At 44.7% G+C, this 19,491-nt stretch overlaps 2 protein-coding genes across 3 annotated transcripts in view; both read right to left on the bottom strand.

Moving 5' to 3' along the window:
- Positions 1–2,414: 2,414 nt before the first annotated feature.
- LOC125323997 (T-cell activation Rho GTPase-activating protein-like) lies at positions 2,415–4,253 on the bottom strand (the record flags this gene model as incomplete). Its single annotated transcript, XM_048299451.1, has 2 exons — positions 2,415–3,925; positions 4,115–4,253. Coding segments are annotated over 2 exons (1,311 nt in total), but the record flags the coding sequence as incomplete, so codon positions are not given.
- The window catches only part of LOC125323996 (T-cell activation Rho GTPase-activating protein-like), a 41,395-nt gene continuing 26,018 nt past the window's right edge, over positions 4,115–19,491 (bottom strand). The window contains exons 3-10 of one of the 2 annotated variants that reach the window (XM_048299450.1): positions 10,434–10,475; positions 9,922–10,006; positions 9,759–9,812; positions 9,103–9,169; positions 7,454–7,623; positions 6,213–6,374; positions 5,645–5,754; positions 4,115–4,965 (exon numbers count right to left, since the gene is read on the bottom strand). In XM_048299450.1, the coding sequence (XP_048155407.1) occupies positions 4,362–4,965; positions 5,645–5,754; positions 6,213–6,374; positions 7,454–7,623; positions 9,103–9,169; positions 9,759–9,812; positions 9,922–10,006; positions 10,434–10,475 (1,294 nt within the window). In that variant the 3' untranslated portion in view covers positions 4,115–4,361. Of the gene's footprint in view, positions 4,966–5,644; positions 5,755–6,212; positions 6,375–7,453; positions 7,627–9,102; positions 9,170–9,758; positions 9,813–9,921; positions 10,007–10,433; positions 10,476–19,491 lie in introns of both variants that reach the window. The other variant, XM_048299449.1, reaches the window with a different exon arrangement.

The raw sequence follows: 19,491 nt of genomic DNA, 5'->3' as shown, positions 1-19,491 counted from the left end.
CTTGGTGGATACAGGAGTTAAAAGGCCTTACACTTGGAGTCCAGGGTAGTTGGTCTGGGTCTTAGAATGTGGTAGGGTGGACTGGGAGTATGATGAAATGGTTTTCTGAGCCAAAGGCCAATGAGTAAGTGCTGAAGCAAAGTTCTCTACTTCTTGTGTCATTCTAGTCTTTTGAGATCTCTTATCTGCCTGCATAGAAGAAAAATCACTTCTATGGAAATACATGACATGAAAATAATGCTGACTAAACAGTCAAGTCTGAACGGGTGAAGGAAGTCAAAAGCTATCTGTCAGTGAGGAGGCAAATATCTTTTGGGGTCTGTTTGCATTCAGATTTTCTTTAATCATGGTATTTGCTGGACTTGAAGAAATGCAAGAGCAGGGTGAGGGGGACTAGGCTACTCTTTTATAGAACTCCTTCACCTTACCCCTTTTTTGTTAACAATGTATAGAGCTTCTCTCTCTTCCTTTTGAAAATTGTCTTTTCCGAATGTTTTTTCTTATTCAGGAGCTGGAAGATTTATACTCATCAATATTGAATATTTAAGCCCAGGTGAACTTTCTGAGTGAGATTGTCATATATGCCTTAGGACATCTTAGACCTAAAGAGAGACTTTCCTTGTCACTGGTGAAGTGACCGTGCTTATTTTCCCTGGGTTTTCTGGTGTAGTTACAGGGCAGGAATCTTCTTGGGAGACTTAGTCTTCTCACAGTCAAAAAAGAATGAGTCACTTAACAAAGAAGGAGCTGTATTGTTTTTAGATTACATTTCAAGGTTCGTGTTTTCTGTTTTATGGCTTCTGAGCCTTTTCACTGCACGTGGATTATCTCTTCGTACTTGTTCTTCCATGAAGGTAAGATGCCTGGTTTTTTACACAAGAAAAATATAATTCCACTAAACACAGAACAAGAGACAATAGGCACAAATTAAAATACAATCAAATTCCATCTGAATGCAAGTAGACACTTTTTCAGTGTGAGGCTGGTCAAACATAGGAATAGATTGCCCAGAGATGTTGCAGAGCCTCCATCTGTGGAAATATTCAAAAACTGTCTGGACATGATCCTGGGTAACCTCTTCTATCTGACCCTGCTTGGGCAGTGGGGTTGGACAGGAGGACCTCAAGCCTCACTGATTCTGTGACCCAGGAGATGCAGATTCTAGAAAAAGGTAAACACCTTTTGCATCAGAGCCCTCTCATTCAGCTTGCTTGGAGGCAGAGTGCCGGTTTGGGAGGCCAAGAGAAGTGACGTTTTCTCTAGTTGCAGACTACCAATATGGTTTTTCTCATGTAATTTCTTCTCAGGTCAGGCACCCTCCTTCCCTTTTCTCTGTGTCCTGGGAACACCCATACCTGGAAAACATCATTCTTGAGAAGGTGGTGTGCCATTTTTAATGTGTTGCACTTTCAGAGCAGCATCACCTCTTTGCAGTTTAACTGCTGTTACATGGTTGTAACAACAGAAGTTGTTTTCCTTGAAGAGAGGGATTTGTAGCCTGCAGCCTCTTACAACAACAGCAGTGATACTGCTGGTCATTTCTTTCTGCTACTCAGCTATGCCACGTCATTCAAGCAGACCTGCAGTACCTGTAGAATAGTATAAAAGTTGGTACAGTATGTGTATGGCCTGGATGTTTTAAAAACTGACAATGGACAGTTAACCATTCATGCAGAGAAATGTTTTATTGTAGTGAAGTTACACAGGAAAAAAAAGTCTCCCTGCTCCTGGTTTAAGGCTATGCTGAGCCATAAAAACACATTGCACTTCCAGTCATTTTTACAAGGTTATAAGGACACCACCGAGTATTTTCTTTTTGTCTTTTTTTTTTTTTTTTTAATGAGCTTTAACTATTTAAAGCTGGAATGCAGAATATTTCCTTATTGGAGTTTTTGTTGTTAGTTTTTTTTTGTTGTCCTGAAAAAAGCAAACCTGAAGATTTTCTTTCTTTCTTTCTTTCTTTCTTTCTTTCTTTCTTTCTTTCTTTCTTTCTTTCTTTCTTTTCTTTCTTTCTTTCTTTCTTTCTTTCTTTCTTTCTTTCTTTCTTTCTTTCTTTCTTTCTTCACCTGTCCAGTGTATTTAGCCTAAAAGCACCTCAAGACACACGAGGGTTACTTTACACATTCCCATAATGACCTTAGAGGGCTCTAAACCCAGGCTCAGTGTACAACACTAATCCTGATTAGTGGTCAGATCATTCTTATCACAGCAAGCAGGAAGATGGAATGGCAGCAGGTACAGGGGGTTTATGGAAGAGTGCTGAAGTGGCCGAGATAACAGAACAGCTCTTCCCCTATGAAGGTAACTGCCAGCCCACTTTTTAATGCAGAGAACCAGCGAAGCACTGCATCAGCCTGGAGCACACACACGCATGACAAATGGTACAGAGTCTGTGACAATACAGGAAACAAAAAGAAGGTGCGACAGGTTTTGGACCTGCCAACATTTTAATTGTCATTTCAGGAACACAAATACAACACTGTTTATGATCTGCTAACTACTCTTCCCACACAACAGGTTATGTACAGCATACTAACTTACATTTTTACATAATGATACACAGGTTTTCACCAGCAACAACTCTTGTGGTGAAAGGATGTGACATGTCAAGCTGACAGACACTTCAGAAAAAAAAGTTCATGCAGAGCTAGCTTATTCTTTGTCTCTTGAAAGTAAAATCCTACAAATGATTAGCAAGATGTCTATTTTTACAATATTTACTTTGTACAGTGCAAAGAGGAAGGATAGGCTTTTTAAACGTAGGACTCCTTAGCAAACTGGATCTGCTCTACCTCAAAAAGCGGCTGGCTGCACCTCTGTGCTACATACTCGAGTTTGTTCTTTTGACAGGACTCAGACATGGCTCTCATCCGGTAGACTCCTGGGGTCACGGGTAAACTCACACGGGAGTTTACTCCTACAGTGATGCTGAAGGTTTCAGTTTCCATGTCAGAATCCTTTGTTGCAGAAACTCTGGCACTGTGCAGATCCCTTAGATCTGTATATTCTGTGTCCTGTGCACTGTGGCTGCATGGATGAGGCAGCAAAGCATCCTGGTTTGACACCGCTAATCTCAGAGTTTGAACTGTGAGACTGTGGGAGGGAACTTTAGTGGCCAGGCAGTTTTTAACAGCCTCTTCATAAGAGGGTGGTCTTCCAGGGTTTTTCTGGTCCACGTCTCTGAACACTTCATCAACTGACCTGAAACGGGGCCTCTGCTGATACTCCACATGCAATGGTTTGTCATCATTACGACTGTCCTCCTGGACAATTCTGCAGGAGAACTGATCTTTCTTTGTGAAACTGTCCCTCTGAAAAAACATGTTTTTTCCAGGCCCCCAACTCTGGGTTTTTATTAGTGTTTTCCTGTGGTTTGCAAAAGAGAATGACATGGAATGTTTTTTGATCTCTCTGCTAGGTGTACTGCAGTCTTCAGTGGCCTTGGTGGAAAAGGACTGAGGCCTATTTAAAAAGGTTTTTTTGGGACTAGAGGGTGAAACTACTGGGGAGCTGGTGAAAACTGAGCCATCAGAACTCTCCAGAGAGCAACTGGAGGATGTTTTGGGTAGAGAGTCAGTTGATAATTGTGAAGGTAAGGCTGCAAGACGTTTCTCCAGTGCCTCCAACCATGGCTGTTTCTGCTGAACTGGAAAATTGTCCTCACTTTTGTTTAGTTTCTGTTTCCTTATTGTGTCATCAAGGCAGTTTTGGAAGGACAAGTCTGACTCTGAATACCTCCTGTCCATTGTGCTGATGTCATTTCTGAAATTAGTCAGTGAAGGGGCAGAGATGTGTGTTGGGTATTTTCTGCTCACGGTAGCATTCCTCCCTTTGGCCTGCTCCATCTCAGAGGTACAATGGCAGCCTTCCACTTCGGGATCTGGGCTGTCATAGGCAGAGTCATTCTGAGCTGCACAGAGTTGTTCTGTGGGGAGAAAGCAGACATGAGTTTTCACTGACCAGCTGAGAATGAAAGAGAATTACACAGAGAGAGTTCAGAAGAGCACTTCAACAGTTTTGAACCCTCTGTGTTTCCACAGATATATTCGCATATCAAATTCAATAATTTGGCCCAGCAGCCCCAGTCAGTGACATCCCCAGTCCCTTCTCATACCTGTGGAGCTGTCTGTGTGCTCTGGTGACTCCTCAGCCAAGGCACAGGCAGGAAAGGCAATGTCCTTCTCAAATATTTCCGAGCAGTTGTTTATGAGGAACTCCACCAACACTGTCACCTGCACACAGAAAACAGCCCATTTCAGTCAAGAGGGATGAAAACATATTGCAGACTCTTTCCTGAGCCTGCCTGCTGTCTCTGTAGGAAGGATGGCGCAGAGCAGGGTGGCTTCTGCCAAAATCCTGGCTTACAGTCTGAGGGTGAGTCCACGGTGGGGGATGAGGCCTGGTGCTGCAGACAAATGGATCTGCCCCAATACAGACAAAACACCACCAGCCCCAGCTTTGGCCTCGCTGCCCGAGGGCCCGGGGGTGACAGTGCCCACGGGTGGCCCTTGCTCTCCACATGCAAAGTCTGCAGGAGCTGTGCTGTGACTTAGGGGGCTGCAGGGCAGCTGCTGCTTTTGCTCAGAGGAGGCGAGACCAGGGGCAGCCTGGCCCATCCCATCGCGGGCTGAGGGACACCTGAGCCGAGGGGTACCCCCAATGTCCCGGGGTGCTGTTCTGTTCGGCTTCCGCAAAGGCAGTGGGATCCCTGTGGATGGCTCTGAACTGCCGCAGAGGGAGGGAGCGGCTGCTGGGTGAGTCCCACGCACCTTGTTGTTCATCTCCTTCTGCACTTCCAGCGGGAGCGCGTTGTCTGTCCCCGGGCTCAGCATATTTGGGCCAATGCAGATGGCCAGGTTGCTGGAGTCCATCCTGTTGGTCTCGGCATTTTGGCTGATGTGGTGGAGCAGAGAGAGCAAGTGCTTGAGCAAGACGAGGTTTGGTCTTGGCAGCTTGTCAGCCACCCTGCATGAGCACAAACGACATGTGACGTTAATCGATGGTGCAGTGGCCTCTGCTTCTTGATTTGAGCAAGTCTCAATTAAACTTGGAGCGACAACACTTCCTCCAGAAAGGGGCACGTGTGTGCTCACTGTAACTTTCAGAAATCCCCAACTGCAGCTGAGCATGTGGTTAATTATGAGACCTTGAATTACAAGGTCCTGACTGAAAGGCAGTATTGCAGAAGCCCATGTCCCTGGGTAGATGGGATGCTGCCAGGAGATGTCACTGGAGGCTTCCCAGCACCCGTGGTTGTACTGTGGGGCTTTCAAAGCACTCCCAGTCAGCCTCCACACCTACTGTTCCTAAAGAGCAAAACACAGTGGTGGTCTCCATGTGCCCAACTCCACCCCCAGCAGATGTGAGAGCTCCGTGGCAGTGCCTGTCCCACAGCACCGTGACAGCGTTAGCTGGGGCACTGCAGCCTCTGTCCTGTTCCTGCATTGGTGGTTTCATAAAGCAATCTCAAGTAACTTCAGGAAGCCCTGGAACCCTCTAAACCAAACCCCATGGAGCAATAGCAAGCCGAGATAAATGGCAGGTTTTTAAATGAGACTCTTGATTTCAAAAGACATTGTTGGCCTCTACCAGCCACTCCATTTCATTGGGGCTGATTGCAAAATTTCCTGGTTGAAAAACTTACTCTTTCAATTCTTCAATTTTTTCTTGCTTGTTTGGCTTCTCTAGAGCTTGCATCCATTTCTCATAGAGGTCATCTGACAGGAGTTTGGAGGGAATATTTCGGAGAAAGTCCTGCAAAGCCAAGAGATTTAGATGAAGCTTTGACACCACTCCTGATCACAGAGGGAGCATTAGTGTCACATGGGCTCTCTAGGAGGCAGGTTGACTTGAGCTACCTGACCATCAGCACTGACGGAGCAGTGCAATGCACAAGTGCACTTGCACTTTTGTAGTAACAGGACCCAGCTTTCAGTTGCTTTTCCTTTGCCCATAAATCTCACTATTGCTCCCTGGCAAGATACTGAGCAAGAGGACAAAGTGAGTTTCCTGTGGGCATGCAGGAAATCAGCAGCCCAACAAGTAGGACTGAAAATCAGGTGGAAAAGGCCAAACTTTCCTAAGCCTGAAGCAGTAAGTCTGGCTTTGTTCTGTCTTTAGCCAAGAGTCCCACCTAGGTCAGCTTGGTGCATTGGATTGGGCCTGTGCATATTAGCAATGTCCTCCCACCAGTGTAGCTCACAATTACTCACCTTCAAAACCACTGCCAGCAGGTGCACAGCTTTGCTTTTCAGATCAACATTCCCGCCTTTGTTTAGGTCCTCCTTCAACTCCTTTCGTGCTTTCTCATTGGCAGCTTTTCTGAATATCCCTTCAGTAGAAGGTCCTTTCATATACAATATGGCTAGGAGATCCTGCAGGAAAAAAAATCAAACAAGAATGGAAGAACAGTTACTTCGATGAAGGAAGTTAGCAGGTGAGCATTTCTTTAGAAATAGAAGAAAAATTGTCTGAAGGTACACTGTACTCTGATTAGCTCAGAATCTAGTTCTTGCTCCAAGTAGATTACATGGGAAGTAGTCTGATTTTCCTCTAATCCACCTTCTTTTTGAACTGATGAACTCCACTAACTTCAGTGGAGTCATCCTTGCTTACTTCCGGAAGGAAACAAGAGATGGCTTAAATCTTAGTTCACATCCCCTTTCTCACAAGCCAGGCAAATACTACATAGAAGAGACAAATGCATGTCTATCGGGAAAGCCAATTCAGTGTGAGAACTGTTTTTATCCAGACCATTTTTATCTAAAGATGGTCTTTGTTTGGTCTTTGTTAGAAGATGGTATTTGTTTGTGGCAGTCCATAGCTGAATACTTGTTTTTCGTGGAAATACAGAAATCCTTGGAAGTTTATGTTGCTGAAAGATTCATTTAAATTACTTCTTTAAAATCACAGATGTTTATACTAAGAAGCCTATCTTCAGTTCCTGGTCCTGGGTTCTCTACACTCCAAGTTACTTCCAGTGAAAGTTGGGTGGGCTGGACAAAACCTGCAGACCTGAGCCTTTCTACATCAGGGATGGGTCCTGAGTTTATCAGGGGTGTGTGTGTAGGGTAAACACCAAAATCACTCATCTCCTGGGTGATGCAGCAGAAGTACAGGGTATCCTGCCTCACACTGAAGTCAGAGGTATCACAGAATCACAAAATGGTTTGGGCTGAAAGGGACCTTAAGGATCATCTCATTCCAAGCCTCTGCCATGGGCAGGGACACCTTCCACTAGACCAGGTTGTTCCAAGTCCCATCCAACCTGACCTGGAACACTTCTAGGGATGGGGCAGCCACAGCTTCTCTGGATGACCTCATACCCTCACAGCCAAGAATTTCTTCCCAATGTCCAATCTAACCCTGCTCTCTGTCAGTTTGAAGACATTTCCCCCTTGTCCTGACACTCCAGGTCCTTGTAAACAGTTCCTCTATAATGGTACCTCCTTACCTGGACTGGCTGGGGCAGTGTGTCATCTTCCCCACAGATAAGTGCCAGAGGCTGGCCAAACAGAGTGATTTTGGCACCTGAGTCCAGCTGTCCTGAGGAATTTCTTTTGGTAAGGCTCCGTCTCAGAGTAAATGACTGCGATATCACCTTCTTTCTTTTCTTTGTTCCATCTGCTGCAAGTAAGAGGAAAACAAAAGATCGATTTAAAATAAAAAAAAACCAACAGAGCACTATGTGGTCTTTCATCTGTGTGCAGTGCAGAGATGTATGTTGAAACAACTCAAACCAAATGGGGAGAAACTGAGAGACAACTAAGTGGTTACTAGGGAAACAACTGCATAAACTGTAAAACTGTGGCCATCTCCCTAAGGCCACCACCTTTCCTGTTTTGGGTTGGGTGTTTTTTACATTCTAGTCACTGTTTCTTCTTAGAGAGTGGGAACATACAAGGCACAGAAATAACATTTGTAGAGATTTTTGATATTGCAGTAGTTTCTGTGATAACTCTGAGGCAGATATACCACTTGGGCACCTAGCAATGACAACAATAATTTTCACTATGTGGTCTGACTGTGCCCCAGCCTTAGGGCAAGAGTACAAGTAGGGGTTCCTGCTTCTTGGCCCCTTTCACAGCCTGAAAACATATGGCTCCAGCTCTGCCAGCTCTGGAGCCAGCTCTATTGACAATGCTCCTAGAGCTAGTGCTTGCCCCCTGCCAGCCAGCCAGTGGAAGGTGATACTTGCTCCAAGAGGATGGAAGCATCAGAGTAGGGCCTCACTGGCTTCAGGGCTAGAGATCTCTTAGAATGGGTTTTCCATGTACTTCATAAAGAGGAGGGCCTGGAATTTGAAGAGGATAGTTTTAATGGGGGGGGGGGGTATGCCTTTTTTTTCCCTTTCAGAAACAGAGAGAAAAGAAACCTTTACCGCGAAAGCTTTCTAAAGGATTTGCCTTCTGCAAACTTCCAATATATGTCACGCCTTCTACTCCAAAATGAAGTTGTCTTACACAGATGAGAAGTTCTCAGGACCTCTCCTTGTGACTTAGCACAAGCTCTTGGTAGGTGGGGGTTAAAAAATTTGAAGAAGTCACCTAACATTATAGTGTAATGTGAAATATTTGCTTCTGATACTCCTGAAAACTGATCTGCTGTGGTGGTCTGCTCCAAATCTGACCCTGCTCTATTAATGGTCTTCTGCTCTGGGTTGTTTACAGGTGCTGAGGTTTTGCATGGTGAGAAAAACAAGTGCTGGTGCTTCTGCCAAGAGGGTTTATTTGCTCTGGTGTGCAACAGCTGGTAGCAGTACTCAGTACTTTCTTGCAGTGTCACACCTCAGTGGGGATGCTTGAGTGAGAAAGAAACACATTTACTTCCCACTGCTACCACAGAACACAATGAAACCTGGCTCTGAGGACCAGGGAATGGGAATGCAAGATCTCTGTCACTCAGAACTGTCACCTCTGCCACTGAGCATATGGGAAAGAAGTAATTTGTGAGTGGCAGTCCAGGGCTTAAGTCCTCTCCTGGGTGGGAACTGTGGCTTGCTCTCAGGGAGGGGAAGCAGGCGGTTTCGGGTGGTTTTGCACAAGTGCCAGCTTGCAAGCATTATATAAGAAGGCAGTTCCTCAGTTTGTTTTTGAAACTCACCATCTGAGAGGCAAAGTCCGTCTTCAGTATCTGCTGGGCCTGACAAGGGACATTTCTTGGTATCATCCTGCAAAAAAGCATATTAGGGTTATAGAGCTGCCGTAGCAGTGAGGGCCACCAGCGAGCTGCTGCAGCTCCTCAGAAGTCTGGGGAGGCCCTGGGGAATAACCAGACATGCCCAACATCTGCTGAAGGGGTGCCTCGGCCCAGGACTGACACTGCATAGCTGCCCAGTGGAGGGGTCTGTGGTAAACCCTGCAGCCAGACACCCCAGTCATGCTCAGGAGGTCACAACCCTGTGCTCTTTCAGGCTGCACTTTCAATCCAGAAAAGCCGCAGTAGGACATAGCCTCCATTTTTGTGTCCTCCCCTGGCACTGGAAATTTCCTCCCAAACTCCTCCAGGAAGCCTTGATGGCTTTGAAGCCTGTAAGATTCCTGAGAAAAGCTCCTCATGAGCCAGGGGAATGCATGGACTGCCCCCAGCAATGTCCAGCTCCCTCTGCTCAGTGCAGCACAGAGCTGCCTTTGAAGAGCTCTGCCCATTCCTGGGTGAGGGTAGGCAGCTGGCAGCTACTGAAGGAGCCACCCCCACTTTGCCAAGGTATCTCACACCAGTACCCAAGAAGGATCCAGGAAAATGTAAGGGCTGCTTACCTCTGTCTGGCACTCAATCAGACTCTCCATATTCCCAGCATTTAGTGTCTTTGACTAGTCAAGAAAACAAAGACACTGTGTGAGTAACTGAATGCTGTGGTTTAGAAATCAGAGCTTTTCAAAATCACTATGTTGACAGAGCTGAAATAATTAAGATACTCACAGTATTACAGCTGCTTAACACTTTCATTAGGAGTTTGATCGGAGGAGCTCTGGACACTCTGGTTTCCTTCAGTCCTTTTGTTTGCCTATTTATTGAATAGGGAATGGACAAAGAAGGAGTCTTTTACAACTGCACCCTTCTCGGCTTTCTCCTCTGCAAGCCAATCTAGCATGTATGATCCTGAACCAGCAGTATCTCCCACACAAGTAAACCATTAATCCCTTCTCTGGAAGGGCATTCAGCTCTGCTGCCCTATCTGCCTCCTGATTAAAACAAAATAAAAGCAGCTTTCCATTTTTAATCCACACAAAAAGTGAGAAAGTGGTGACAGTGTGGTCATTAATCCGCACACCCAAGGCTGAGCGACTCAGTCAGCTCTGCCCACAAGCTACACTTAGCAGTGGGTGCACCTCTCCCCATCTATATTTTTGTACATCTCTGTGAAGCTGCATCTGAAGCTCTCCACTGACTTCAACCACCATGCCACAGATTTTATCAAAGGCAGTACTTACCCAAGGAGTGAGTCCAGCCAGAGCTCCTTCACCTCCCGTGAACTGCAGAGGAAAGGAGAAACAGCATCACTCCCCACTGCTTACTAATCCTTTGGATGGAGGCAGGCAACTAAACAGTGCATACCGCGTGTGCTGCCGTATATACGCAGAAGGGGCAGGTGGAAATTCATAGGCAGGAAGAAGCATCATGGGGCAGGACCGAGACACTACCAAATTTCTGGCTTCCTCTTTCCTTTTAGAGGAGCTGGTTTTTTGGTTTTCCCCCCCTTAAAGAAAAAAAAAGAAGCTCTGATAGCTGTTATGGATGGAAAAGATGAGACACTTGCCAGGTAAAGGTTCCAGCTATCATCACCAGCATGAGGTGAGATGTGCAGAGGGGACTGCAGTGTGGGCAGCTTCTCTTTACCATTAAAGGACAGTGGTTACAGTGTGTCCTTTGACTGCTCAGAGACATTAGATTTGGCAGTTTAAAGGCGCACCACCAGATCAAGTTACACTAAGAACAGTGAAAACAGCGGGGAGGTGAAATAGACCAGATTCAGAGGAGTGTTTCTGTGTATCTTTTTAAAAGCTAATTGCAACAGTTTACTGTCTACAAGCAGATGTAGACACACATTTTGTCAGTGCTAAGTAGTTCTTGAAAATCTAGGCACTGGACTTCTATAGATGAAGTGGTGTTATGTAATAATTTAGTAATGCATGACAATATATAATTAAAAAGTCTTGCTTAAAATATATCTTAATAAGAACTTTGTGTCCACATATTAAATTTTGATTCAACTGAAGAGATAAAAAATCTAGGAAAAATCTACCTCTGCTTGACCTGTACCATTCTGTTGCTGACTGCCCCCCAGCTTGGGCATATCAGGAATACAGTGCTCACTCTACCAGGCCATTATGAAAATTCATTAAGGTTTGATGTTAAATACATGATATTATTTCTATTGATTTATTGACTGAGGCAAATTACAACCCTGTTCTGGGTGCCAGTCTGCTGATCTTGTGAAAAAGAGTAGCTAAGGCTGAGAGTCAGGGTTGGGAATTTTTCAGTAGTGGATTTAGCTGGAAAGCACACTTGTAAAACTGTGGTTCTGTCTTTCTGCTGCTTCCCTTGTGGATGCTCCATTTCACATGTGCAGAGGATCGGGCTGTCTTAGCACAGCTCTTTGCAGATGCACATAATGGCTACATCCGCTGCTGAATTCGCCCTCAAAGCCATTTTTGTGTAACCACATCAGACCCGGCCAGTGTAGTACTGACCCTGTTTCATGCAAAACAGAAAGGTGATCTCTGTTTGACTCTGGCAGAAATTCAAAGCGCAAAATTCACTTTTGGTTCAATAGAGATGTGTCCAGAAGAGCAAATGGAGACCTGCTCTGCTTTTGTAGGGGGAGTTGCTGGAGGTCACCTTTTAAGTCCTCCTGAGGCCCATCATTTCCATGCTCCTGTAGTGGCACTGGTCTGTAGACTTGTTTAGGGCTGAAACTTACAGCAATCTTGATCAATTAGTCTGCAGCCCTGTGCATTTACCACTGATCTTTTACTCACTGCTCTGATTTTTTGTTGATTATCAGTCCCATGACGTTTGTAATTTCCCAACTAAATTCCATGGGCTGCTGCACATGCTTCCAGAAATATTGTCATCCTACATCACTTTCTCCTGAGAATTTCTTTTGAGGGTCCTTGGCAGCTGCAGCACCACTGCTGATAGTTTCAGTGGGATTCCTCAACAAGAAGCATCTATTTTTCGCTGCATCTGTTAAATGTATATCCAAACACACCTGTCTCTTAAGTATGTCAGAGGTTTAGGGGACCTATGCTGTTCAATTCTGCCTTGCCTTCACTTCCAGCACTGTACATAGATGTATTTCTGAGCTTAGTCTGTTTCATGATTAAGACATGGGGTTTGATCTGGAAAATGTGTGACTTGTGAAGAAAATGTGAGTTTAATGGGTGGTGATTAGGGTGATTAGAAGCTTAGATTACAGTTCTGGCACTGGCTGTACAAGGGGCACAATGCATTGAATTTCCCAGAAGATACAGTAATGGGTGGTGTATTGATAGCACATCACCAGACTGTCCACTGGCACAAACTGATGTATCTCTATCCAATTAGTTCTCATCCATTAACAGTTGTGGAGATATAATGCCTGTTGTATGTGGAAGGTGTGTGTATAGGCCTGCCTGTCTGCCCATTTGAAAAACAATTTGATTTGTTTTTACCCTGCTGATATCATTCTTTATTTAATAGCTCTTTTATGGTATGTATCACAGCACTTAAATTGTGCCAAAATTACTTTAAAGCAGCTTAGTTTATTACAAATAAGTAGGCATCCTAAAATAGTATGGTTTGGCAGAGTAACTGCATGGCAACACAGAGGGAATCTTTACTGTTTTTGTGAAAAGCGGGAAGCAAGCACATGCTGATTCCTGCCAAACACCATAGAGCTGTGTGTAGGCTTCCAGGGTCAGAAGAGCTGCTCTCACACCTGCCAGCCAGAGCAGCTTCACAGCTTCCCCATCAGCATGGAAAAGGTAACACAGCTGTAGGGCCCAAAGACAGTCTCCACCCTGAATATTAACAGAAAAGGCCTGTCATATGAGATGTTTACAAATTAAGTTCCCTTATATGAACAACTTCTCTCCCTGAGGAGGCCGATTCCATCTCTACCTCCCAGTTCTGCTTTGCAGACTTGAAGCCTTTGCTATGGTCAGCTCCTCCTTCAGTATGGTACAGATCTTACACCACAATTCATCAGAGCAATGTGTCTGTTGTACCACAGCCACTGCCCTAGGGCAAGCAGAAGAGATGGCAGGTGGCTTGGGCACACCTGGAGCTGTTTGCAGGTGATGTGTCTCTCCCAATCCATCCCTGGCTAAGTGAATGCACTGTCCTTCAAAGACACTGGATGTTTACACAAAGATCAGGGCACGGGAGAGGGGTTGGATTTGCAAGGGTTTTGTAGGACTAGCCTGTGTAGAAGCTCTTCCCCTGCTGTACACCAGGCTCTTCCCTCAGTTCTGCTGAAGTGCTTTACATTCACTGGAGAGAAAGCAGGAACAGGGAGGTCCTGCAGAGCAGCCAAGCCTGGGTGGATTCAGCCCTTTTAAGGACTGGGTTTGCCCCCCCGAGACATTTTCCTTAGAGAAGCCAGGACATCAGTTTGATGCCTCTGCCTCCCTGTGGTCCCAGCCAGTCCCTTTCCCCTCCCAGACTGCAGCTGCTTTTGTGGTCCACTCCCAAACCCCCTGCCTAACCAGTGTTTGGAGAGAGGGCTTATACAGCGCTTCCTGGCAGCATGGATTTTCCAAATGATGATTTTCCCCTTTGCATGAGCTCCAGTCAAGCTAGGCATTTTCTCTTCTTTTCTTCTCTTACCCTGTGGCTCTGTGAAGGACTTTAGACCACAGCAATGAAAGAGCAACACCAGTTGGCACGAGAAAGAAGTCAGGAGTTGACAGTGAAAAAAAGAACAAAAGAATAAATCTGCTGTGACTGGAGAGTGTCTGTTTTCTTCTCTCCTTGTCAAACCACGAATGGGAAAACCCCAGCCACAGCTCACTTTTGTTTATTTCTATTATTTTTGCAAATGTTTGACACCATGGCTTTTAGGAAGGAGGAGTGTATGAATGAATCCTGAAACTCGCCTTTGCCCTGCTATCAACCAGCAGGGAGGTAGAAGGAGCAGAGCTATGAGAAGGCTACAGCAGAATGTGCCTGGAGCAAGGATCCTTTCAAGTCCATATAGAGCAGAAGGAGCCTTCACCAGTGCCTCTCCATGTGGAAAAGGGATTGTATTCCAGATTTGTCTTCACTGCCACAGCTGCAGTCTCCCTAGGGAGGAACAGGAACATTTACCAAAATAAGGAAACTAGTTCTGCCAAACTCAGAGAGCTGTTGGGTTGGTTGTTTTTTGGAAGGGAAAGCTCTGTACAATCTGCCCACTAACTCAAAGAACAAGGAGGCAAGTGGGTTCCTGGAAACAGGCCACATTTATAGATGCTTCTGAAGGCAGCTCTGATTTCCTACCACTTTCCAGAGTGTGTTGTGAGATGCACAGGCATTGTTCAGGGTTTGATCACAGAAAAGAGGTCGACAGATCTTTGATCAGACCAGTCCTTACTTCCTACCTGTAACAATTCAGAACAAGATCCATCAATCCAGCTGGTGTTGAACTCCTACAGATTTAGTAAGGTAGAATATGGGCTCATGCTAAACTTGCCTTTGGAAAGTGAAACACATTGTCAGTTTTTCCCAGCTCTGTTCAGCTGATTTCATCCTGAATTAGACACCAAGGTTAGATTGCAGTGTGGGTTAGATTGCACCACTCTTCTACACACTGTGCTACTATTGCACAGGAAAAAGTTACAAATCAAAAATAACACTATAAATACAGCACAAGGTGTATTCTATGCCCTTCCCATGGCACCATTTTGGTTGCATTTGCCTTGCAGGATGGTTTGTTTATTCTTTCATGGGTGCCAAGACTAAGTTGGCAGCTCTAAAGATTTTTACTCATCCTTGTGTGACTGGTTCCAGTGGGTGCATTTTTAGTTGTGGTGGGCAGGTGCATATGGGCCATTTTTCCAAAGGCTCTGTGCTGCTGTTTGGCTGTGTCTGCATTCAGCTTGCTATTGTATCTCTGTGGCACTTGGAAATTACTCATTCCTTGGGTTCCCTGAGGTGGCCAGCACAAAGGAATCAGGGCATTGAAGTCGCCCATCATTTCTGACTGAACAGATGCAGATCTAAACTTTTGCTTACTTACACAAAAGTAGTAGAGAACATGTGTAATTCAGTCTGAAATCTATTCTTTTCAAGATGCCTGGTTGAATGTATTCAAACAATATTGTAAAATGTTATGCTTACTTCTTTTGTTACTCCAGCAGGTTTTTCACTTAATTTGCTTCTTTATGTTGTTCATTCACAAATCAGAAACTGAGATGAGACTTTGCCAAGCTCGTTTGCTGCCAGGGACAGATTATGCCTCTTACCAAATACAGTGAGGTGTGAATCTTGATTTTGCTATTCAGGATTAATATGAATGTTTTCTTTTAGACTTTTTTTTTTTAAATAGGCTTGCATTTCTCTTGTTTCTGCACCTTGTGTTTTGCTTTGAATTTCAGCATCAAAATGATCTCAGATCTCAAAATATGAATCGGGGGAAACAAGAGAGAACCTGGATTTGACATTGAATTCTAACTTGCATGTGATTTTCAGACATAAGTCATCTCACTTTCCCATAAAATATGATCTGCAGACTGCCTACTGGTCTAGGAGCCAGTCTGGAATAAGACCAAGAAAACTTAGCCCACGTATAATTCGGGGTTTCATTGTACATGCGTCCCATTGATACAAAAATTAGAAAAGACAGGCAGGTTCAGGAATGGCAAGACCTTACCACTCCCCTGGTAGTGTGAGAGCTGCTCTGGGCATAGCAAGTGCCGTGGTAACAGCTGTTACCACAGGTGCCCAGAAGGAACAACCAGAAGTCATTGGATTTTGCCCATCATTTCTCTCCAATTGGCTTCCTCCAAGCCCCAGAGGTGTGATGGGAACATCCCCAAACTCTTCGTCATTGTGTTGCCCTTGTGAGTTTGTCATTCCTGTGTTGTACCTGCTTCCTAAGTAATAAGTACAACTGCCAGTAACCAGGTCCTCAACACCACTAAATTAACCAAGAACAGGAACTTTTATGACCACGCATCTAGATTCCATTCTCCAGGCAAAAGCAGTGTCAGGCAAAGCAAATCTTTCCAGGGACAACTCTGCTAACTACAGCTGAACTCCCCTGAGCACATTTGACCCCATGCTTCAAGAGGGTTATTTGTTGTCATGTGCTGTCCTTGTGCATGCACAGCCACACACTGCAAAATAAAATGTGCTGTGAAGTTTTGGCCACCCATCAGAATCAAGATGATAAATTTGAAATAAACATCTCCATATTAGTTGGTGATTGCCATATTGTTGCTACTAGCAACAGCTGCCCTTGTTAGTGTTTTATATAAACACTCCACTTCTGTACTGCTATCCCATTTTCAAGCACGACTACCTTATGAGGATTTCTGAAAGCAAATGCTTCTCATGGCACGGGTTCTGCCTCCTGCTGCAGGGCATCACGAGGTCTCCGGGAGGAATGGACATGCAGAGAGTGGAGGTGCCCACAGGGCAGGCCAGGCTGGCGTTGGGCACCAGCTCCGACCGACCAGCACAACTGGAGGGCACCGAGGGCTGCCGCACCCGGAGCCGGGGCAGCCAGGTCCTCACCCTCACATTTGCAAAAGTACAGTGACACTTCCAGGCCAGGAATAAGAGAGGAATTCCCACCCTGCAGGGCAAGCAGTAGGTGGGATCTCCCCCTTGTGAGAGTGGGGTCAGAGGAAGAAAAAATGCTTTTGAGTTTACCTATTTGACCCATTGCTGGAGAGGGCTCAGCTTGAAGGCCAGGCTGTTCCCTTCAGGCCTGTGTTCCTGCAAAGCTGGCCATTAATTTATGCTGCTGACATGCAAAGCAGGTGCTGTTATGGCGCCTTTGCTTATTCTGCCTGTGTGTGCCTGCTCTGAACCCTGCATTTGCTTTCAGTCCTGCAGTCACTGCACAGAGATGACACTAAGGAGTATGTAGAGAAGGTACCCTGCAAGCCAAAATGTCCATTTCCCTGTTCAGTGATGGTGGAGACTTGAAAAGAAGAATTTGTTCTCCACTTCCACTTCCTTTTAAAGGTTTGTTTGTGCTTTGTTTGCACTTTATCTTTTCTCCCACTTATCAGAGTATGTTTCTTTGGGATTTTTTCCCCTGAAAACAGTATCTGTGTGTGTTCTTACAGTCACAAACTGCCTTATTCATAAATAGCAAGTCTGTGAGGGGGGATATATCTTCAACTAGGCCAAATAATACAGGTACAAAACCCTTCCGCAGGTCTGACAAGAAATGTCTGTCTTCACTCTCAGGACAAGTTGAGAAGAAATGCTCTGAATTTTACTAGATCCATTGATCAGTTACACAGTTACTTGTTAAGATTAGATACCCCAGAAGTACCTCAAGAAGGTCTCTTTTCAAAGAGAGGTGGAATACTCTTTCCTTTAGGCACCATAAGATCTAAAAATGCTAAGCCAAAAGATGTGCAGTTCGGCAACTGCTGTAACGTTTGTGTAAACCGAAGACCATATTTGCTACAGAGTCTTAGTTCTGCTTGTGCAACACTGTGAACCAATCTTTTCCTTGTGTAACTTGACTGAACTTAATATTCAGGCAGTAAACATGAACACTCATTATCCTGTAAGTTATGCCAAACCGAAGATGATGGTACTTGTGTCAGGGGGTCCTTCTTCCATTTAGTATGTAACAGGTCAGAGTAGCTTTTATTGAATTATATAAAAATCTCCAGAGTTTATCTTTCAACTTTAACCTCCTGGAATTATTATAACTAAGTTAATCACCTCCAATGCCATACTCAGAGAAACAACGTTTGTAGATACAACATATCATAGTAATTGACACCTATCTGGGCTGTTTTAGGAGAGACAGATTGCTGGAAGAAGAGTTTGAGAGGCGTTTCTTATGTCCCAGTGGTTGTTCCTCCTCCCCGCAACATTTCCATTTGCTTCCAGAACCAAATATTCCCACAGTTTTCTTTGGATGAGAGTGTGCTGCAATGTAAACCTGTCATAAGTGTGAGACTGACACGAATAAACAATGCAGATAATATTTTCGTTCTGGCCTTAAAGGAACAGTCCTAATGAACGTCACAAGCATGGAAAAAGTCATTACTTCAACAATTGAACATGCTTACTCAGCACTCAGTAATCAACCCGTAAATGTAAACAAGCCACTACACAGTAATCCCCCTTCTAGGGAATTTTCAGACGAATCAAAGACTATAATTGCATTTTTGTGTTGGGATTTTGTGGGTGAACTCTGGGAGATGCTTCAGTTTGCCCTTTGATTTTCCATGCAACATCTGAAAGGTAGCCAGTATTCTGCGTAGACAAGGTGATTTTAATGAAAATAAGGAAAAAACCATGCCTGTATTTTCCAGTTTAGTTTCTAAATGCTGGATGATATTGTACTTACTGAAAAAAAATCAAGAAGTTTCATCAGCTTGAAAGTAGTTGCTTAATTTCTTATATGGATGTAATTCATTAAAAGGAAATTATGGTCAGACACTGGTTGTTCTCTTCTCTTCCTTCTCTTTTTTATTCTTTACAATTGCGTAGCAGATCCTAGTTTTAGTTCCTCAAAATTCAGTTTTTGTTCGTTCTCCTTTTCTCAATGAGCAAGATGCTACCAGTCTTTGAATTTTCCCGCCAAAAATGCCTTCCCTCACAGTGGTTTGTGTGGCTCTTTCTGTATCCGTGTAGGTACAACCAAATAGGGCCCCATTCCTACAGCTTGGCAGTCCAGGCACCCCAGGTATAAAATACCACCATTCTGTTTAGGTGATGTTCAAAATTAAACAGTGAGAAGTTTCAACAGAAAATGGGAAAAAATCCCAGGCCTCTGGTTTTGGATTGTGGCTTTATGAGAGAGCACTTATAAAAGCCTGCTGTCATGAAATATTCAATCACTTTTAGTAAAAATTTCTATCTTCAAAATGGGGGATTTCCATTAGGAACCACAGACGTGGGGGTTTCAAAATGATACACATGCAGGAGGGCTCTGCTTTATATGGTCAGGGTATCATCCTAGTCCCTGTTCACTGGAAGAGAAGAGGGGATGGAAGCAGCATGTGCCTAATGGTGGGATTTTATCTCCTTTGCCACAACTTCTGCACCATCTCAGTAGGAGGAGGCTGGAGCTGCCCTTGGCATCTGTGGGTGTCCTTGTGCTGGGGAGTTACCACTGAGGGCTCTGGTGGGGAAGTAGAGCCAAGGACCAGATTCTCAAAGGGACCTATTTCCTTTTTAATCACCCACTCACCCTGAACCAAAACAGGAGCTGAGAACATAACTGCCTTGGCAAATGTTGGATGAGGTTAGTGTTGGGGAGAGGTCAGGCAGGCTCCTGCAGCATGAGGTCTAACTCCTTTCAGTTTGCTCTTCTTCAAGACCACTGTG

The sequence above is a fragment of the Corvus hawaiiensis genome, chromosome 3 (genome assembly GCF_020740725.1).
Source record: "Corvus hawaiiensis isolate bCorHaw1 chromosome 3, bCorHaw1.pri.cur, whole genome shotgun sequence".
NCBI classification, from domain to species: domain Eukaryota; kingdom Metazoa; phylum Chordata; class Aves; order Passeriformes; family Corvidae; genus Corvus; species Corvus hawaiiensis.
Note: the sequence above shows the minus strand (reverse complement) of the source record. Positions and strands in the feature narration are given on the sequence as shown.